This window comes from Salvelinus fontinalis, chromosome 29 (assembly GCF_029448725.1).
Source record: "Salvelinus fontinalis isolate EN_2023a chromosome 29, ASM2944872v1, whole genome shotgun sequence".
Lineage (NCBI taxonomy): Eukaryota > Metazoa > Chordata > Actinopteri > Salmoniformes > Salmonidae > Salvelinus > Salvelinus fontinalis.
Window position 1 is genome coordinate 32,081,438 of NC_074693.1, and position 19,761 is coordinate 32,101,198.

General features: G+C 43.5%; 2 protein-coding genes across 2 annotated transcripts; both read right to left on the reverse strand.

Moving 5' to 3' along the window:
• Positions 1–1,305: 1,305 nt before the first annotated feature.
• Positions 1,306–5,575, reverse strand: LOC129827845 (short coiled-coil protein B-like). The gene is made up of 4 exons (XM_055889074.1): positions 5,439–5,575; positions 2,815–2,886; positions 2,627–2,707; positions 1,306–2,539 (listed from the first exon to the last, which is right to left on the reverse strand). Exons 2-4 carry the CDS (start codon positions 2,831–2,833, stop codon positions 2,397–2,399), a joined length of 243 nt encoding a protein of 80 aa, XP_055745049.1. The 5' UTR covers positions 2,834–2,886; positions 5,439–5,575; the 3' UTR covers positions 1,306–2,396.
• Positions 5,576–16,620: 11,045 nt separating this feature from the next.
• LOC129827844 (ras-related protein Rab-33B-like) lies at positions 16,621–19,717 on the reverse strand. The gene is made up of 2 exons (XM_055889073.1): positions 19,191–19,717; positions 16,621–18,830 (listed from the first exon to the last, which is right to left on the reverse strand). The coding sequence occupies exons 1-2, from the start codon at positions 19,419–19,421 to the stop codon at positions 18,342–18,344; spliced, it is 720 nt and encodes a 239-aa protein (XP_055745048.1). The 5' UTR covers positions 19,422–19,717; the 3' UTR covers positions 16,621–18,341.
• Positions 19,718–19,761: the final 44 nt, after the last annotated feature.

Sequence of the window (19,761 nt, forward strand, 5' to 3'; positions counted from 1 at the left end):
TCATCTTTTTAAGTGGGAGAACTTGCACAATTGGTGGCTGACTAAATACTTTTTTGCCCCACTGTATCTATGTGATGTGTTCCATATTTCATAGGTAGAAAATACAGGTTCTCTCTACTCTACAAACTAGATTATAATTGTCTGACTTTACAATATCTACAGATATTATAGTTGATGAGTAAGTAGTATTGTTAGCTCAATTTCTCCCCAAGTTTGATCTCGAGTTTACTTCGACTTGCAGTCACAGCTAATGTTCCCCAGCAGGGGGCACTACTACTGCACAAGTCTTGCAGCTGGGTCAACTCAATCACTTCTATGGAGAATATGGGTTTTTGCGCCAATCCTCACCTCCGGATATTAAAACACTTTGTTAGCTGCCGGGAGAATACATTTGTGTATCCTAGGCCGGCAGAGGCAATCGGGGAGAGAAGTAAACTCCTCCGTCCACCTTAACAAATTGACACTGCTACATAATTATCGGTTTCCAGGTCACAGAGGACTCGAAAAGAGGACAGACTTTGGTCTAATTGAGAATCTCCCTGAGAAATTCAGTTTCTAATTCAATGGATTGACGTGCTACCTTGTTCCAGGCCTGCTGTTTCGACCCTCTCTGTCTCTACCGCACCTGCTCTCTCTAACTCTGAATGATCGGCTATGAAAAGACAACTGGCATTTACTCCTGAGGTGCTCACCTGTTGCACCCTCTACAACCGCTGTGATTATTATTTGACCCTGCTGGTCATCTATGAGCATTTGAACATCTTAGCCATGTACTGTTATAATCTCCACCCGGCACAGCCAGAAGAGGACTGGCCTCCCCTCATAGCCTGGTTCCTCTCTAGGTTTCTTCCTAGGGAGTTTTTTTTTCCTAGCCACCGTGCTTTTACACCTGCATTGCTTGCCGTTTGGGGTTTTAGGCTGGGTTTCTGTATAAGCACTTTGTGACATCGGCAGATGTAAAAAGGGCTTTATAAATACATTTGATGCGGTCAATAGATTTAAGTTCAATCAATCTAGGGATTGGTATGTCAACTGAAATTCAGGCTACCACAGGGCCCAGCAGCACATGACAGATTTTTAAATCTAATATTAACTATAAGAACATGTTCCTGATTGTTGAGACACTGAGCCTTGTGTTAGCTGTGGACATACAGTATGAGCTCAGTGAAATGCAGAACAAAGCTGGCTGTGCCTCATTTGTCTTTCCGGGCACCCTTAGAGCCCATGTGGAAGCTGGAGATGTGGTTTAGAGAGGACTATGTGGAGACTACACCACATGAGAGGAATACTACCACACACTCAAAAGCAAATCAAAACACTTTTATTAAAACAAATGCATTTAAAAAAAAAAGAACATAATGGTCAAATGTACACAACGGCTACACACCAAGGTTTAGGGTGACTTCCACTGGCTGACAAATGCAAAGAATCAACTTGCTCTACCATTGATGCACATGCGCAAGCCCCAAATTGTTCATTCAATGACAATTGATTGTAGAAAATACAAGGGCTGAACTCTGTTTTAACATCTTGTGTGTTTGATGAAAACTTTGCCAGTGGAGAGAATCATCATTGCAATTGAGCCTAGACCTAAAAGCATAGTCTAATAATATTGATGACAAACAATATTAAAGCATACAATATTAAAACATGATGACCTTAAGGCTCTGTTCAAGCTGTAAAGCTGAAGTGTTACAGATTCCGCGATAGAAATGTAAAGGTCATTTCCCATTGAGCCGACATATGCAGCGTTTACCGTGAATGAGGTCTCTGCTAAAGCGGGAACATTGCCTTTAAATTTCAATCACGCTGTAAAGCTGAACTTCCGCAATGCAGATTGAATAGAGAGCCCTTAGGGTTGCATAATTCCAGTAACTTTCTCCAAATTCCCTGGCTTTTCCAGAAATCCTGTCTGGAAGATTCCTGTAATTAGAAGTGGATAAGCAGTAAATCTGGGAATACTCTAACTGAGATCTCTGGAAAACCGGAGACTTTTGGGATAGTTACCGTAATTTTTCAAACCTATTTAGACTACTAGGCAATCTGAAATGACACGGTTCCCTCGTCCCTTCCGGCGAGGTTATGTGTCGTAAAATAAACATATACACCCAGAAATAACAAAGTCGGATACAACAACTGTGTAACAATGGCAATAATACTGTAACATAAATAGAAAAGTTAAAAAGTAACCCAACGTAAACAATTGAGCTTCACTGCAGAAGTCTTAAAGGTGGCGAAGTGAGGGGAGGGTCTAGGGCTATGGATGTCATGACGACAAAGGCATAAACTCTACCAGCTGTAGTTCAGGGGGGTTTATTGGGTGGTATTTGGGTTAGGAGGGCTGAAGGTAGAGGGGGGTTGGTTTAGGAGGGCAGTGGCGGTTCTTGTCTGGTCCCTTATTTTCGTTTGCTCTTGGTGTCAGTGGTCTGGAACACGCTGGAGGCAGACATAAGGTTCTCGATGTACTGACCCAGAACCTGGTTCTCAGACTTCAACTTCAGGTTCTCCTCCTTCACCGCATCCACACGTGACGACAGGTCTGACAACAACAATGATTTAAGGATTTGCAATAACTAACATTATTTACCGCTGCTTTCATCGGTCTGCAAACATCCAGCTGTCTCACCTTCTAGAGTGTGCTGAAGCTCCAACACCTGGTTTATAAGCCTGGTCTTTTCTTCCAGCTCAGCCTGATTCTCCATGTCACCTACAACACACACAATGCATTTATATTACAAACATGTCCACAGGAAATAAATGCTGTTGACATTGCACATTTCCCAGAAGTATGTGAAGCAAGCCTTAGGCTCTTACCATCCCCGTCGGAGCTCATGGCGAAGTACTCGTCTTCCTTTTTGGAATGCAGGGCTGCGACTTACAGGGACACTGGAAGGGGACAAACATTTTGAAGGAATAGGATCTTAGGCAAGGGTCAAGGGCCCCTGACTGACCTGTTCACCTCTTATGTATACTTTACAAAAATATAAAAACGCAACAATTTCAAAGATTTTACCGTTCATAAGGAAATCAGTCAATTTAAATAAATTCATTAGGCCCTAATCTATGGATTTCACATGACTGGGAATACAGATATGCATCTGTTGGTCACAGGTACCTTTAAAAAAAAAAAGGGGGAAAAAAGTAGGGGGGCCTCCCGGGTGGCGCAGTGGTAGTGGTCTAGGGCACTGCATCGCAGCGCTAGCTGTGCCACCAGAGTCTCTGGGTTCGCGCCCAGGCTCTGTCGCAGCCGGCCGCGACCGGGAGGTCCGTGGGGCGACGCACAATTGGCCTAGCGTCGTCCGGGTTAGGGAGGGTTTGGCCGGTAGGGATATCCTTGTCTCATCACGCTCCAGCGACTCCTGTGGCGGGCCGGGCGCAGTGCGCGCTAACCAAGGGGGGGCGGGTGCCCGGTGTTTCCTCTGACACATTGGTGCTGCTGGCTTCCGGGTTGGAGGCGCCCTGTGTTAAGAAGCAGTGCGGCTTGGTTGGGTTGTGCTTCGGAGGACGCATGACTTTCGACCTTTGTCTCTCCCGAGCCCGTACGGGAGTTGTAGCGATGAGACAAGATAGTAATTACTAGCGATTGGATACCACGAAAATTGGGGAGAAAATTTCAATAAAATAAAGGTAGGGGCGTGGATCAGAAAACCAGTCAGTATCTGGTGTGACCACCATTTGCCTCATGCAGCGCAACACATCCCCTTCAAATAGAGTTGATCAGGCTGTTGATTGTGCCCTGTGGAAAGTTATCCCACTCCTTTTCATTGGTTGTGCGAAGTTGCTGGATATTGGCGGGAACTGGAACACTGTCGTACACATCGATCCAGAGCATCCCGAACATGCTCAATGGGTGACATGTCTGGTGAGTATGCAGGCCATGAAATAACTGACATTTTCAGCTTTCAGGAATTGTGTACAGATCGTTGCAACATGGGGCCGTGCATTATCATGCTGAAACATGAGGTGATGGCGGCGGATGAATGGCCAGACAATGGGCCTCAGGGTCTCGTCACGCATCTGTGCATTCAAATTGACATAAAATGCAATTCTGTTTGTTGTCCGTGGCTTATGCCTGCCCATACCATAACACCACCCCCACCATGGGGCACTCTGTTCACAACATTGACATCAGCAAACCTCTCGCCCACACAATGCTATACACGCGGGTCTGCAGTTGCGATGGAGGTTGGATGTACTGCCAAATTCTCTAAAACAACGTCAGAGGCGGTTTATGGTAGATAAATTAACATTCAATTCTCTGGCAACAGCTCTGGTGGACATTCCTGAAGTCAGCAATGCGAATTGCACACTCCCTCAAAACCTCTGTGGTATTGTGTTGTGACAAAACTGGACATTTTAGTGGCCTTTTATTGTCCCCAGCACAAGGTGCACCTGTGTAATGCTCATGCTGTTTGGTCAGCTTCTTGATATGCCACACCTGTCAGGTGGATGGATTATCTTGGCAAAGGAGAAATGCTCACTAACAGGGATGTAAACATTTTTGTGCGTTTGGAACATTCGAGATCTTTTATTTCAGCTCATGAAACCAACACTATACATGTTGCATTTATATTTTTGTTCAGAAAAGTAGAGGTTTGTGACATGGCGCCTGCATGTGTGGATTGATCAACAGTTTTAGGATTGACTGTAAATTATTAAATACAATCAATGCAACGGTCTCTACTGGTAGACTTACATTTGTTACCGCTGTTCCATTCAATTTGCCAGTCAATTTGCAGCGAAGTGGTACACTTCCATTGTGAATAAGTTAGTTGTTGGCTAAATTTAATTTCAGCTACTTTGAAAAGGAGAAATCTGGAATTGCTACATCCATTTTGACTTTTATTAATGATATAGCTACATCCATTCATTCTTGGATGGTCAGTCCTTAATCTGATGGTCATTCCTTGCACAGCTCCGTCTGAATATGAGAGTGGTTACATTTCTCCAGACCCAATTCAGCTTTTTAATAAAACAGTGGCGGGGTCATGTTTTGTTGTTTAAATCGCAATTAATCTTTTTTTTTTTCTTTTTACAGATACACTGGCTGACAAGAATATTACTCTAACGCTAGTTGAGCATAGATTTAGCGTGCTATGTAATTTAACCAGCTAGCTAGCTAACGTTAGCTAAAAATAAAAATTGTCTGCACGCAATCACAACCTAGAAACATTCGAACATTATTATACACTTTGACTTACGAATCGGGTAGCCACCGGTAATGTTATAAATTATGTTATTCTACCAGTGTCCAGGCCAAATAATTAGCACCAAAGTTAGCAGACTGTGTAGCTAATCTTGCTAGCTATGCCGACAGAGGCCAGCTGGCGAAACAAACCCTGACTGGCCTGTCTTATTTGCTACCCAGAACAATACTTTCTACAAAACCATTAAAACAACACAAGTCGAAATTGATAGAAAATATTCAAATGACTTACCCTCAAAGACAAAAAAAATAAATATGCAATGTTGTGCTGAAATGGGAAAACGTCAGAAAATAATTCAACAATCCTGCCAGCAGCTGTTCAAGGTAATTTAATGTGTCAAGCGCCTCCTTCCTGAGATGTTCCTCGTGTGTCCGCTAGAGGGCGGTGTAAGACTGATTATTGTAACCAGAGCCATCATTTATATACAGGAGATACTAAGGCATTTATATACAGGAGATACTAAGGTATTTATGGCATTGATTGTGGTCATTATTGCGAGCCCCTTTGAAACAATGCTGCAGCTGGTCAACGACATTGCATTTTGTTGTAGACAGTTAAGACACGTAAAAGCGTGGTCAAAAGCTTTTTTTAAGATTTCAATTTTATTTTGGAGTTGCACAGGGGTATACCACAAAGCAGAAATGCTACCACCAGTGCATTTTCTCCATACATTTGGTAATATTTATTCCTAATGCTTTTGCATCATAGAAACCATTTTGGAGAATGGAGAATATGGATGGTTCTCAGCACAGACAAGCAGAGTAAGTTAATGTAGCTATTCATTACAGATTCTCCGGTACTTTTGTATACTTTTTAGCCAATAGTTCTGAAAATTGCCTACTACGTCACATATGAGCAGATATGTGCCCCATGTCATTGCTCTTTCTCTCTGCTGTGTCCACTGAGCCGTTGGGCCCGCCCTGCAACCTCATTGGAGAACGCTGGACAGGTCTCTTCTAGCTGTCACTTGTGAGAGCAAAATTATGTTATAATACTGTTATTGCATAAAATGGTTGTTTTATGGAATAGAATAGGGTTCTTAGAACACTCATCTGTGCGTTGTCTTCTGAGTGTAATCAGCTTAATGCTGACAGTGGATTTACCATGCCTTTGGTTATAAAGACCGCATTCCATAGCAGGGAGGTACCAGGGTTCAGATTGCTCGGATAATTATGAGAGGACAAAAGCTGAAGAACATACAGAGATCCAGGTGCTTTCCACAGGTGCTGGAGTTGTAGACAAACTCATGGAAAACAGAAAGGAAAATGCTGCACACTGTTGCTCATTCTCCCAGGTGATATTTATTTACAACGGTTCGACCCTTAGGTCTTCATCAGGCATCCATATCCCAGGTCGGGGTGGAAGGTCCTATATATAGGGGCAGTACTCAGTGACATCACTTCCTGAAACAACAGGTAAACAATGTATAACAGTTTCACAATATTACAATTCAGTGTATCAAAATATATGATCATACACAGGGAATGTGATCAATATTTACAGTAATATACATGCACATTAAAAAAAATCCTAATTGAATATTGTACCTACATTTTGACATAAAAACAGTTTCAAGTCAAACTCCTCGTTAAGGCCAAGAGGAGACAGTGTTCAGCCTGTGGATCCAGGATGATTCCCTTTGAAGAAGTTTCCTCTTAATGTCCCCTCCCCTGCATGACATCTTGACCATTTCTATTCCAATGTATCTCAGAGAACTAATAGGATGTCCAGCTTGTGCAAAATGAACAGCAACCGGATTTTTTGTCTCACCTGTCCGTATATTGCTGCGTTGTTCATTGATCCGTGTCTTAAGGCTTCTATGGGTTTTCCCTATGTAAGACAGACCACAAGGATATTTCAACATGTAAATAACATTGATGGACATGCAGGTAATTAGGCCCTTGATTTTCAATCTTTGTCCTGTGTGTAAATAAGTTGCATTTGTACGTAAACCTGCATTGGCCACATTTGTAATTACGCTCCAGAACCTTGTCCAAAAAAGTTTCCCCCTTTCTCTGGTGGATAATCAGATTTAACCACAAAATCTAATATCAATATTATTAAAATGGAAGGCAGACGTAAAAAGAAGGCAGACGTTTTACGTGTCCTCAACCAATTTAGTTTTTTGTTTGTTTATTTGGGTTGTTTGTAACTTATTTTTGAAACTTATTTTGTACATAATGTTGCCGCTACCGTCTCTTATGACCGAAAATAACTTCTGGACATCAGGACTGTGATTACTCACAACAGACTGCCAAAATCCTTTTTTTCCGCTTTAACGAGTCTGACGAGCCCGACGAGAACGATAAACTGCTTTCTCGGGAACAGGCCCAGATCCCCGTGATTTGCGTGAAGAGGAGGCGGAGAAAATGGGGACAAAGGGCGGGCTGCCTTCTGAGAATTCGTAGGCGATAGAATTAACCCCCTCTTCCTTCCACTCTGCTAGCAAACGTGCAATCTTTGGAGAATAAAATCGATGACCTACGCGGAAGATTAAACTACCAACGGGACATTCAAAACTTTAATATCTTATGCTTCACAGAGTCGTGGCTAAACGACGACACTATCAACATACAGCTGGCTGGTTGTACTCTGTACCGGCAGGATAGAAGAGCGGCGTCTGGTAAGACAAGGGGCGGCAGACTATGTATTTTTGTAAATAACAGCTGGTGCACGATATAAGGAAGTCTCGAGCTATTGCTCGCCTGAGGTAGAGTATCTCATGATAAGCTGTAGACCACAATATCTACCTAGAGAGTTTATCTGTATTTTTCGTAGCTGTTTACATACAGTCAGAGGCTGGCACTAAGACAGCATTGAAGGAGATGTATTCTGCCACAAGCAAACAAGAAAACGGCGCTCGTAGTAGCCAGGGACTTCAATGTAGGGAAACTTAAATCCGTTTTACCAAATTTCTATCAGCATGTTAAATGTGCAACCAGAGGGGGGGGGGGGGGGGACTCTGGACCACCTTTACTCCACACACAGAGATGCGTACAGAGATCTCCCTCACCCTCCATTTGGCAAATCTGAAATTCTATTCTCCTGATTCCTGCTTACAAGCAAAAATTTAAGCAGGAAGCACCAGTGACTCGGTCTATAAAAAAGTGGTCAGATGAAACAGATGCTAAGCTACAGGAATGTTTTGCTAACACAGACTGGACTACGTTCCGGGATTCCTCCGATGGCATTGAGGAGTACACCACATTAGTCACTGGCTTCATCAATAAGTGCATCGATGACATTGTCCCCACAGTGGCTGTACGTACAACATACACCAACCAGACGCCACATCCGCACTGAGCTAAAAGCTAGGAGCTGCCACTTTCAAGGAGCGGAACTCCAACCCGGAAGCTTATAAGAAATCCCGCTATGCCCTCCGACGAACCATCAAACAGGCAAACTGTCAGGACCCGGTGTGAGAAACAGTCACTAATAGTCGGCAGAACCCAGAAGATGAGGCAGACACAGCAGTACTAGAGATGGTGGTTTAATAAAAGGAAAAGATCTTCAGGCAAAGAATCTAAATCCACAACGACAAAAATAAAGCCAAGAGGAAAAAATGGATATCCTCCAAAAATACAAAGAAACTCCACAAAGTGGTAAAAATAGCAGGGAACAAACAAACCTCAAAAGACTAATCAAAAATAAACAAGAACTAAACCAGAGAACCTCTGGAAAATCCAACAAGAGAAATATATGTTCCCAGCAAGGCTTGGGCTGGGGCTGGGTGCTAACATACAAACACTGAGCAAAGAACTGAGGAACACACAGGGTTTAAATACCAACAAGAAAACGACACACAGGTGCAAACAATAATTAGAGCAAGGAAAAAACAAAAGGTTCAAAAAAGGTGCAATGGGGACATCTAGTGAACAAAACCTGAACAATCCTGGCCAAATCCTGACACAAACGTCAATACAGACTAAGATCGAATTGTACTACACCAGCTCTGACGCTCGTCGGATGTGGCAGGGCTTACAAACCATTACAGACTACAAAGGGAAGCACAGCCGAGAGCTTCCCAGTGACACGAGCCTACCAGACGAGCTAAACAACTTCTATGCTCGCTTCGAGGCAAATAAAACAGAAACATGCATGAGAGCACCAGATGTTCCGGAAGACTGTGTGATCACGCTCTCCGCAGCCGATGTAAGACCTTTAAACAGGTCAACATTCAAGGCCGCAGGGCCAGACCGATTACCAGGACGTGTACTGCGAGCTTGCGCTGACCAACTGGCAAGTGCCTTCACTGACATTTTCAACCTCTCCCTGTCCGAGTCTGTAATACCAACATGTTTTAAGCAGACCACCATAGTGCCTGTCCCCAAGAACACTAAGGTAAACTCCCTAAATTACTACTGACCCATAGCACTCACATCTGTAGCCATGAAGTGCTTTGAAAGGCTGGTCATGGCTCACATCAACACCATGATCCAGAAACCCTAGACCCACTCCAATTTGCATACCGCCCCAACAGATCCACAGATGATGCAGTCTCTATTGCACTCCACACTGCCCTTTCCTACCTGGACAAAAGGAACACCTATGTGAGAATGCTATTCATTGACTACAGCTCAGTGTTCAACACCATAGTGCCCTCAGTGCTCATCAATAAGCTAAGGACCCTGGGACTAAACACCTCCCTCTGCAACTGGATCCTGGACTTTCTGATGGGCCGCCCCCAGGTGGTAAGGGTAGGTAACACACATCCGCCACGCTGATCCTCAACACAGGGGCCCCTCAGGGGTGTGTGCTCAGTCCCCTCCTGTACTCCCTGTTCACTTATGACTGCACTGCCAGGCATGACTCCAACACCATCATTAAGCTTGCCGATGACACAACAGTGGTAGGCCTGATCACCGACAACGAGACAGCATATAGGGAGGTCAGAGACTTGGCCGTGTGGTGCCAGGACAACAACCTCTCCCTCAACGTGATCAAGACAAAGGAGATGATTGTGGACTACAGAAAAAGGAGGACCAAGCACACCCCCATTCTCATCGATGGTGCTGCAGTGGAGCAGGTTGAGAGCTTCAAGTTCCTTGGTGTATACATCACCAACAAACTAACATGGTCCAAAGCACACCAAGACAGTTGTGAAGAGGGCACGACAAAACCTATTCCCCCTCAGGAGACTTGGCATGGGTCCTCAGATCCTCAAAAGGTTCTACAGCTGCACCATCGAGAGCATCCTGACTGTTTGCATCACTGCCTGGTATTGCATCTGCTCGGTCTCCGACCGCAAGGCACTACAGAGGGTAGTGCGAACGGCTCAGTACATCACTGGGGCCAAGTTTCCTGCCATCCAGGACCTCTATACCAGGCGGTGTCAGAGGAAGGCCCTAAAAATTGTCAAAGACTCCAGCCACCCTAGTCATAGACTTCTCTGCTACCGCACGGCAAGTGGTACCGGAGTGCCAAGTCTAGGTCCAAGTGGCTTCTACCCAGCTTCTACCCCCCAAGCCACAAGACTCCTGAACACCCAATCAAATGGCTACCCAGACTATTTGCATTGCCCCCCCCCCCCCCCCCCCCCCCACCTCTTTTACACCACTGCTACTCTCTGTTGTTATCATCTATGCATAGTCACTTTAATTAACTCTACCTACATGTACATATTATCTCAACTAACCGGTTCCCCCGCACATTGACTCTGTACCGGTACCCCCCTGTATAGTCTCGCTATTGTAATTTTACTGCTGCTCTTTAATTACTTGTTACTTTTATTTCTTATCTGTATTATTTTTTTAACTGCATTGTTGGTTAGGGGCTCGTAAGTAAGCATTTCATTCTAAGGTCTACCTACACCTGTTGTATTCGGTGCATGTGACGAATAAAATTTGATTTGATCTCTCACGTTTGGGGGGATATTTAAAAATGGGTTTCAATTGTGGGTCCGTATCAATAATTTACCAGTGCTTCCTGACAATGTCCTTAAATGCCTTCCCCAATGGTGAGTATTGCGTAAAGCATGATTGGACATGTTCTGCTTTTTCTTTGACTTTTGGTTGAAGGCTATCCAACTGTTAGTCCTTCAAAACGATCATTGACATGTTTTACCCAATTGTCTTTGTACCCCCTTTCCTTAAACGTTTTTGTGAGGTCCGTGGAATGTTCCTGATAAGAAGCATCAGAGCTGCACATTCTTCTGATGCGACTGAATTGGGAGACTTATAGGGAGACTTTTAATAAGTGGACGTGGATGAAAGCTGTCACCTCTAAGGAGGGTATTCCTGTCCCTAGGTTTCCTATAGAGATCTGTAGAGAGGGAGGTTTTGTCCTTAATAACCATCACATCTTGAAACCGTTTTTATAGTTTCAATGTCTAAATTGTGTTTTTTTTTTATCCTAATTTAATATTGTATGTGTATGTATATTACTGTAAATACTGATCACATCCCATGTGTATGATCATATATATTGATACATTGAATGGTAATATTGTGAAACTATGTTATACATTTTCTTTTACATCCTGTTTCAGGAAGTGATGTCACTGAGTACTGCCCCTATATATAGAACCTTCCAGCCCCACCTGGGATATGGATGCCTAATGTAGACCTAAGGGTCGAAACGTTGTAAATAAATATCACCTGGGACCATGAGCAGCAGTGTGCTGTGTTTTCCTTTCTGTTTTCTATAATTATGAGAGGAACCTTGTTTTGGGGGCCAGACCCTGGTTTCCACACAATGAGACCAGTCTTTACAGCAGATCCTGTCTCCTGTGAATTATTAATTTCTTTCATACAAATCTTAACCTTGCGACCCATTCCACACATCTGTTGTTTGTCATGTAGACTATAAAAGATCTTTGTATCCTTTGTGTCGGTGCTCTTCATGAATCATCTAAGGGTGGTTCGTCGACCAGCCATCGTTGTTGCAGAGCACTCACATCATTCACTTGTGTGTGTGTGTGTGACCTGCTCTCCTTAATAAGTGAATAAATATTTAGTTTAAGTATAACTCTGACTTGTGTGATAAGTTTATCTCTCCTCATTTTTTGATAATACAGAAATGAACCACCACACACTCAAATGCGAGGGGCTGACGCTCATTTGCTAGAACTCTAATTCCTAGTGGGCTGGCCCACGTGGGGGGAAAGGTAGGAAAAATGGTATAGTACAGCTTCAAGACAACAGTCACTTTCAAAGTAGAGATGTCATAGCGAATTGAGGTAAGAGAGTAATTCTGCTCATGGATTATGCATGTATGAACTACACATTAACACATCCAGCCCAAAGCGTGAGGTTTAAAAAATACTTTCTTTGTTGCCAGGTCTTTAAGAGGGGCAGAATACAGTACAGACTTAACCATGTTCACCTTTTCAGGCAAACCTGCCTTGTTTTAGTGGACAAGACGAATCCATTGAAATACATTTGTCGAGCCACCATACACACACACACACAACACCTCCAAGAACTACAAGCACTAGGAAGACACAAATGTACAGTATTTTGTGGTATTTTATGGTACAAAATGTAAAGAATGCCTTAAAACACGGGTGTCAAACTCATTCCACGGAGGGCCGAGTGTCTGCAGGTTTTTGTTTTTTCCTTTCAATTAAGATCTAGACAACCAGGTGAGGGGAGTTATTTACTAATTAGTGATCTTAATTCATCAATCAAGTACAAGGGTGGAGCGAAAACCCACAGACACTCGGCCCTCTGGGGAAAGAGTTTGACAAATGTGCCTCAAAACCTCAGCCATATTACCTCCCCGAAGAGCAGTCCAGAAGTCCACAGCACCACTAAGAAGACTGGGTACCAATCAACACTTTTCTGAATAGGGATGACAGGAAGCAATGGGACACACACACACACACACACATCAGCATTGAGTTATGCAGACACAGCATTTAAGAATGAAGAATGACATCATGTTCATCTAAAATCAAGTAACTTTAGAGTTCTTACTGTGCCCGGAATGTTCTCTCAAACTCTGGTGGTCCAGTGACAATGGGCGACATGACCTTGTGTGTCATTCTCGCCAGCCACAACCCTCTTGCCAGGTATCCTGAGGAACATGTGCCAACAACACTTCAATCTTATGAACTCAACATTACATTTACATAAGGCTACATGGTTCTCTTCCCATAAGCAATGTCATAGATATCTGTGTAGACTGCCATATGGCAATGCTAAGTCTCACTTAAGAAAATAAAGGAGAGCCGCACACTCTAGGAGCTCAGATGCAAAAATATTTATGTCCAACGTTTCGACAGACAAGCTGTCTTCATGTTATTTCTGTAGTCATGATTTTGGTAATAACACCAGGTTGGTTTGCATAACTTCCTTAGGGAAAGTCAAGTTACACCTGTTGTCCACAAGTATGTTCCTGTATTATGAATGACCCAGAGCTGAGTTTCTAGAACACGCCCACAATATTGAGGAGGGATTGTTTTAGGAGGCTGAGTGAAAACAGGTGGATGTCTATTTCTGATAGCAAAAAGAAAAATACAGTAGGGTTATCTACATTATCATAATTTGGTATTGTATAGTACAGTATAGAATATGCTATACAGTCATTCGGTGCAGTATATTGTCAGAACAACTTGGATAATGTTGGAGGTGTCAACTGATGACTTCTCTCCAGTGGTGGTGAAGAAATATAATTTACTGGGGACTGGAGGTGTGTGTGTGTGTGTTTGTTTGTCTGAGGTGGTCACCAAAATCTAAAACAAACTGTCCTTTAGAAAGAGTACCCCCAAAATTAATAATTTTAGGCTTGATGTCCTTTAGATCTGTGCCCACCCCGCCGCATGCTTTGGTTACATAGTGATCGACAGGTACCGTGCAGCTCAGTGGGGGTTAGCTAAAGAGTAGAGAGCTGAGGGAAGCAGTGGAGTGGTAGATGAAGTATATAATATGACAGCAGTCAAAAGCGACGTGAAGGTTGGATCTGCTGCTCGCAATTCAGGGCATTCCTGCATCTGCAGGAACCCCTCTTTATACTTCTATACTATTGAGTTTATGGGCACGTTGCAGCAGTATGTAGGAAGGAGAGTCCTAGATAGGAGATGAAGGAATGTGTAGTTTTGGTGGAGAAAATTGTGGGATTGCCCATGGAGCTGGAGATCGGAAGCGTATTTAAAAACGCTTAGCATTTGCAACCGAAGGACAACATCACAGAAGAAGGAAGTACAATGATGGCTATTTATGTCCGGCAGAGAAGGGGTTAACTCTACGGGGATCGGTGTCCCTCCACCAGGACAGTTGAGCTAAGGTGCGCTAATTTGATTTGCATGAGGTTGTAAGTAACAAGAACTTTTCCCAGGACATAGACATGTCTTATATGGACAGAAAGCTTAAATTCTTGTTAATCTAACTGCACTGTCCAATTTACAATAGCCATTACAGTGAAAAAATACCATGCTATTGTTTGAGGAAAGTGCACAACAAAAAACTTTTCACGGCAACTGGTTTGATACATTCACCTCTGAAGGTAAATAATGTACTTACATACAGTAATCTTGCTCTGATTTGTCATCACGAGGGTCATAGAGATAAAATGTAGCATAGTTTTGATTGATAAAATGTATTTTTATTTTCAAATGTAGGAAATGGGTTCTAAAGTTTGAACTCCTGCAGTTTCTGTTACAGGCAGTTAGATTTGGTTGTCATTTTAGGCGAAAAGTGAAAAAAAGGGTCCGATCCTTATTAAACCAGAGCAGGGTGGTTGTTCTGGGCATGCTGCAGTTGGCCTGTGCGGCGTTGTGTGAGGGTTCATTGGCGTATTTTTTACGCAAAAACACCAACCTCAGTGAAACTCGAGCACCTGTGTGGACTGGTTTGGTGAACAATATGAGTGTTCTTTCATCTAAACAATTTAAATGATTTGTCAAATGTAGAGTACAACACTTGATTTGTTTAATTTTGTGGTGACTCTTTGCTTCCCAAAGGAAAAACACAGTATTGGTAAGTGATCAAGGTGGCATTGGCTTGAGGCTACAATTGTCTGATTGAATGCCAAAGGTGACAATGTTCAATCATCTAATAGCATGGTTTGACCCTCGCCAGGTTTATCCTGTCTTAGTATGCTCCTGTGTTTCCATGGTGATGGTGTCAGGCTAGGCATGCCTAACGTTGACCAATGGCGAGAATGACAACGAGGTGTTCCACCATCACAACAACCCTGAAGTGGTAATACCAGTGGTGGGCCGTCAGGGCCTGCAAGGCCTTCTCTGCTGGCCTAAACATCATCAGAATATATATATATATTTTTTTTAAATATATTTTCCCGCAAATATGTATTAAATTAATCCCCAGAGTAAGAGTTATACTCTTCATTTCATAGCTTTCCTCTTGGTTGCGCTGCTTCCAGCCCCAGGTTGAGATTTGGAGGGCTGGTCTTTATGTTAGATCTTTTATCCAATCATATTCAGCCATCATGTGTTGCCAGGGGTCTAAAATCTGCCCTCAGGCCTTCAGAATCAACAGTGCGGGCGCTTGTAGCTTATAGTGAATGGAAATTAAAATTTAGTGTCAACCAATCAGCTTTAGAGTTGGCTATTGTACGCCTGCTGGCTGGCTCCAGTGTTACACAGGAGCCAGCTAGCAGGCGTAGTGCGTGCACGTCTTTTGATTGGATTACCAATATTGAGAGGCAGGTCCTATGGGCAGGTATATGCAGATCTAGGGAACTGAATTTGATAAACGAATTAATTTGCGTACTACTAAGCTGTTTTTTCAACCCACAATGGCGGAAGGAGAAGATATCGATTTGGTCGAGGATATAATTACTACGCCATTCTCAAGACGAACTTTTCAAGAAAAGTTAGACATTGTAAGGAGAGGTCGCCCGACGCCACAAAGCCTGTCACAGGCGGGAAAGGGGTACGTTCGCTCGCCACTTTCAAAGTTTCAACTACGAGCGCTGTCAATGGCTCACATGCTCCGAGAAGCACTGCTAACCAAGGCAGCAACGAGACACCAAAGTACGGCTGGGCACTTACAAGCAATGGTGCTTTTGAAAACTTTTGGGGACACCGGAGTGGATCTACATCTCAAAGAACAAGCGCGCAGGGCAACGGAGCTGCACAATGAAAAGGTGAAGGGAAATATTGAAAAGACTCATTGATTGTGTCATGTTTTTGGGTAAACACTGTTTACCCAAAAATGTCAATTTGTCAATTTCAAGGTGACGCAACGCCTGGTTATACTGCGTTTCTGTCTAAATGTATTGTGTCTAAAGCCATGGCATCATAATGATGGTAATAAGAGGTGAATTAATTCGGGTGGGACTGTGTAGTACCTCACTGAAGGCCCAGGCCCACGGCACGCCACTGGGTAATACCCTGACCCTAACAGCTCCCACAAACGAACAACACAACAATAGTTTAACTCGCACTTCTCTTTAACTCCCCCATCCCACAGATAAAAGAACATGTCGACCTGAAATGACATGCATTGCGTTGAAATGTTGAGGATGCTTTATTGCAAGGTTACACATAACATTTGTAATGTAATCCATTGCAAGGCTTTACTCCCTTGTTTTGTTCCCAGTAGTTATTTCTTGAAGTGATCAGTCTCGTTAAAATAAACAGTCTTTCTCACAGACATACCTTTGTATCAAATAGCCCAAATAAAATGAACAGAAAAATAATAATAATTTGATTAACCTGAAATGATAAATTAACCACACAGAGCACTAACAGAACTTAAAAAAAACTAAAATATTTAAAGCAGTGAAGGCCACATGTAAGCAAAACAAGAGTGCAAGGCAATTGATAAAGCCTACCATTTTCCCCCCCTTGTCTAGTTCTATAGACCAATCTAAGGGCAACAGGTCAGAGAAAGTGAATATCTTTTAATTGAACTGTATCCTGAGAAAAGGCTATCTAAGCCCACAGTACTTTAGCGCAGCTAATTGTTGTGTTGACATACTGTGGGGTGGCATCTGTTCCTTACTGGCTAAAAACGGTAATTATACGAAAAGACCTCCCGGTAATCCGACATACAGTACATAAACACCAACCGTCTTCATTAGAGGGTCATTTCACTGGTGGGGTTTCTTTGCAACTGTCCCATGTTCAAAGAAGCAGGTCTATTAGCTAAGGTTCAACGGCAACAATACAGGTTATCAAGCTCCTCACCACCACTTTTGACACATTTTACAGGCTTGTTGTAAAGATAAAGATACCCATGCATTGTTAGCAGTTGTCATCATTACTTTGCCAAAGCAGATTATGAAGAGGGAATGATGACGAGTCTTGCCCCACATCAACAGTGATCTCATCAGGCGGAGTGGTTAGTGCAGCATCACACCGTGCAGCATCACACAGCATCACACCGTGCTGCACTCACAGTACTGATCTGATGTTATGCCCCACATCTTTCTCACTAACACACATAAAACGATGCACCACAGGACCAGCTGTGATCCAAACGCACAAAGCAATGGTGACGGTAGTGAAGGCATTTGGGATGACATCATAGGGTAGAAAACACGGTACAGTTAGAAAAGATTTAAGATACATGGTATTTTTTGTATATTGTAATAGTTGTTTTATAGACGTTACTTATGCAAGACATGCTACAGAAGATCATAACTTTGCTTAAGAGAACTTTTGTATATTGTGGGACTTGCGTAGGGGCACAATTATAAACCCTATGGATGGGTATTTTGGTACAGAAACGCCTGAGTGATGTGTACTGATATTGCTTGCTGTATACTAGGAGGTGTGTGTGTGTGTAAATTGAATATATGTTGTACATCAATGTGGCCAACAGTTTTCTAGCTCAAACACAGTTCAGTGGAACCAGTCAACAAGATTCACTTCAAACAAGTTCCTTTTTATCCTTTCCCATGTCACTGAGATGTTTACCATATGATGACAGTGCCAACACCGTCAGGACTACCTCCTAACACAGAACGTGTGTGTGGTAACACACGGTCAAGGTGGAGCACAGCAGGTGAGTGAAATATGTGTGTTGACAAAGACTGAGGGCACCTGAACTCTTGTAATATGATGACATCACCCCATCTCTCAGGTGACCAAACATCCACTTAAATAATAAAAAGGTGCTTAACTGTTAGGAGAGAATCTACCCTGATATTGGAAGTAGAGGAATCTACCCTGATTCCTATATCTCCCCACAACCTTCCTCTCTTGCTCCCCCCCAATGCTCTCTCTCAGCACATGCAGGCCCAGCTCGCCTTCTCCTCGCCCTCGTCCCTTCCCCTTGTCAGGGTCACCGTGTCCCCCCCGGGCAGCTGGCTCAGTATCAGTGGCTTCTGGGACTTCAGCTTGTGGGCTACCGTCATGAAAATGGCCTCCACGTGATCACTGTTACCATGGCTACCGTCACCATGGCCGTCGTTGCTGGGGTTCTTGGCAGATGTCTCAAACAAGGGCATGGAGTGGGCGTCAGCAAACTGCTGGGCCAAGTCTGTGCCCACCTGGACAGAGTTCTGCAGGTCACACTTGTTCCCAACCAGGATCCTCGGGACTTCCTGGCCCAGAGCGTGCTGCTTACACTCCTCGATCCAGGCCGGGAGGCTGCGGAAGCTGGCGGCACTGGTCACGTCGTACACGAACACCACAGCATGTACGTTGCGGTAGTAGTGCTGCACCATGCTCTTACGGAAACGCTCCTGGCCTGCCGTGTCCCAGAGCTGAACCTGGAGGGGGAAAGAGTCAAACACACTCTGAACAGCTTCTTTATTGAATGTTGTCAGTCCCCAAGGAACTGAAATACAGTGCCTAGATAGACCTTATATTCACTGTGAGCTTGCCAGAGGATGAACTGAACTGTAATATGTATGATTCTGCAGAGGGCAGTTAGCGCACCAGACAGATTGTTTTCTCTTCTGCCACTGCCCTTGAGATGATCAAAGACAAGAAACGATTGAAGTTGATGCCACAACAACTCCAACGTGGATGAGGTAGACTGCATTTATATGTCAATTGTTTCCAGGTTGTGCTGTTTTGGAACAACCCAAACAATCATTTCACTTGTTTTACGTAATCTATCTATTCACCTTGATTTTCTCGCCGTCAATCTCGATAAGTTTCTCCCGAAAGTCCACCCCGATCGTGGCCTCGGTTTTCTCCGGAAACTTGCCCGCACAGAATTGGTAGGTGAGGCAGGTCTTGCCCACACCGGAGTCCCCAATCACGATGATCTTGAAAATTCGCGTCCGTGGTGGCGGAAGATGAGACGAGACAGTCAGCGAACTAGTGAATTCCGTCGACGACTCCACACTTGCCATATTGATTGGTTATTGATTATAGAGGATATGCTAGCAAACTACAGTAGCTGCCTAGCTAAAATTAACCCAGAGCTGTTATGGCTTTCAAAATCGCGCCTCCGCCAATGCTAGCTGGATGGGCTGTCAAAATGAGACAAGCAATCTCGCCCAATACAAATGAAATAAATATGTAACCTCAAAATATAAACATATGACCATGCATTAGTTTTGTACTAACAATCTCAGGTTGCTAGCTTAAGCATCCTTCTAACTCCCTCCCCGCCCTGCATTACATTTGAAGCCACGTACAACGTTGACAGAAAACACAACTCTCGCGAGAGGTAACCAAGAAAATGAAAGA